This window comes from Poecilia latipinna, unplaced genomic scaffold, assembly GCF_001443285.1.
Source record: "Poecilia latipinna isolate Pla-1442-1.1 unplaced genomic scaffold, P_latipinna-1.0 Scaffold1342, whole genome shotgun sequence".
Classification (NCBI taxonomy): Eukaryota; Metazoa; Chordata; class Actinopteri; order Cyprinodontiformes; family Poeciliidae; genus Poecilia; species Poecilia latipinna.
In genome coordinates this window covers 138,085-140,161 of record NW_015113958.1, presented here as the reverse complement: position 1 = coordinate 140,161, position 2,077 = coordinate 138,085, and the positions used below count along the sequence as shown (strand labels likewise).

At 38.8% G+C, this 2,077-nt stretch overlaps 1 protein-coding gene across 1 annotated transcript in view; it reads right to left on the bottom strand.

Moving 5' to 3' along the window:
• LOC106961850 (protein sidekick-1-like) overlaps positions 1-2,077 on the bottom strand; it is a gene marked incomplete at its 3' end in the record, with an annotated part of 122,798 nt that overhangs the window by 39,199 nt on the left and 81,522 nt on the right. The window contains exon 20 of the mRNA XM_015055913.1: positions 1,770-1,920. Coding sequence (XP_014911399.1) covers positions 1,770-1,920 — 151 coding nt within the window. The remainder of the gene's footprint in view (positions 1-1,769; positions 1,921-2,077) is intronic.

Genomic DNA, 2,077 nt, shown 5'->3' with positions numbered 1-2,077 from the left:
AATTTTTTTTTTTTATTCTTTTTTTTTTTTTTAGGCTGCCGCAGCCAAAGACGGGAAAAAAAAAAAAAAAAAAAAAAAAAAAAAATCCCAAAACTGGATACTTTCATCTCCAAAGCAGCTTTTCAAGCTTGAATCAAAGATCATTTTAAAGACATATGCTGCTCTCTGCTAGGCTTTGTACCCAATTATCTCTGGTTGCTTCATAGCTTATAAAATCCCCTTTTGTGTGAGTATCATGTTTTTGTAAGTACGGTAATTTTTTTATTGGTTTTTGATGTTTATTTTGTTTAATCTGGGGGATTTTAAATGTTATTTTTGTTCCAGCCTCCTCTTCTTCTACCTCAAAACACCTTGGCTTTCTTGACCAGTTAAATAAATAAACATGATATTAATAACACTCCCACAATAGGACTTTCATTTTCCCCTGGCAAGATCCTTTCACAAAACACTTCAAGCCACAATTGAAATACCTTCTTGAAGTCTCCATTTGTTTTGTGAAAGGACCGATGCAGAGATGAGGTAAAAGTTCCTGGCCAAGCTTATGTATGTCAAAAAAAGTTGAAAGTTGTAGTAATAATCTAAAAATGAAGTAGAAGTGGACCTTCTACTGGTATGTATTGAGCCATGTCAATGGCTCAAAACATAATTAAATCAAATAAGGACTGGCTGAGAAAGAAGAAATTTCTGGGACATTAAACCTTGAGATCTCATTGAGATTTTATGGGGTGACCTGAAACAGGCTTGGAATCCCCCAAACAATTTCAACCAGAGAAAACTATATGCTTTTTATACTACGAGAGATAAATCCCAATCTGCTTCACTTTTCCACTTTCTTATCCCTACCTGCATACTACATCTCTGCCATTTCAACTGCTCTGCATCATCTCACACCCTTGTTAATGTATTACTTCAAGAGGAAATTGTCCTGTAATCACTTTAGGTAGGTGTTGTTACTATCCACAGTTGGTACCTAATTGGACAGACGATTTTCACAAACAATGTACATAGCAACCATCCCACACTGTGCAGAGTGAAAGTCTTTGATATACCCAGTAGTTTTAAATACCTCAGTGATTTAGAACAGCTTAGCATTTAGGAGCCATAATACAAAATGTCACATTAGTTTTATTACCCTTAATATGCCGCTTAGAATAATAGCCTTAGCTGAAACCATTGTGATGGTTCCATTATAGCAGAAAACCAGCATAGCTCAGGCAAGGCGCTAACATACAGGTGAAGTCCCATTAGCATGCCGCACTTGTAGTCTGTACTGTCTCAGTGTCTGTGTCTGATTTGACAGGCTCTTTTTCTCATTCCAACTCTTAAATGGAAAAATACTCTGCTCTCCATTTATGTTATAATAGAAGAGTGGAGGGGTGGGAGTGAAAGAGGGATGGAGGGAAGGAGAGAAGGGAGAAAACTAAAGAAAGGAAAGACTTAGAGAACAATATTATACAGCAGTTTGTGCTGGTTCCAGTCCAAAGTGGTGAGTGGGAAACATGACAGATTAGTGTGAGCAACGATAACCAGGAGAGACAATGATTATAGGCTGTCAGCCGCTCAACCTGTTCAGTCTTGCTGCTGCTCAGTGAGTATGCTAAAAAATAAGATGCAAGGACACAACACAGGCATGCAAAAAAAAGGAAGGAAAGAACTTCCAGTCAAATTAGCACCACTTAAATGACTGTAAAGGAGCAGAATGAAGGTTAATGGTTAACAGAGTCAAGCATGTATTTGGCGTGTGTGTGTATCCATGTGTGTTTTGGTACCTTCCAGCTAAAATGTAGACTGGTCTGTGTGACAGACACGAGGCTGAGGTTGGAGGGGTGGGTGTCAGGGGCAGCCTGCAGTGTTTGAATCAGCCTAGAGGGGGCGCTCATTGGACTGGAACCAACGATGTTCACCTGCTGCATCCTAAACCTGGAGACCACAAAAATCAAACTTTAAACACCACAGTTTCATGTAAAAATCAGTGTGTTCCAGTGAGTTAGCAACAAGCTTCTTCAAGTGTTGCAATCATCTGTTGCTCTGGATTCACCCAGAAAATTTCACCTGTAACAAATTTTCAAGTTCGGTA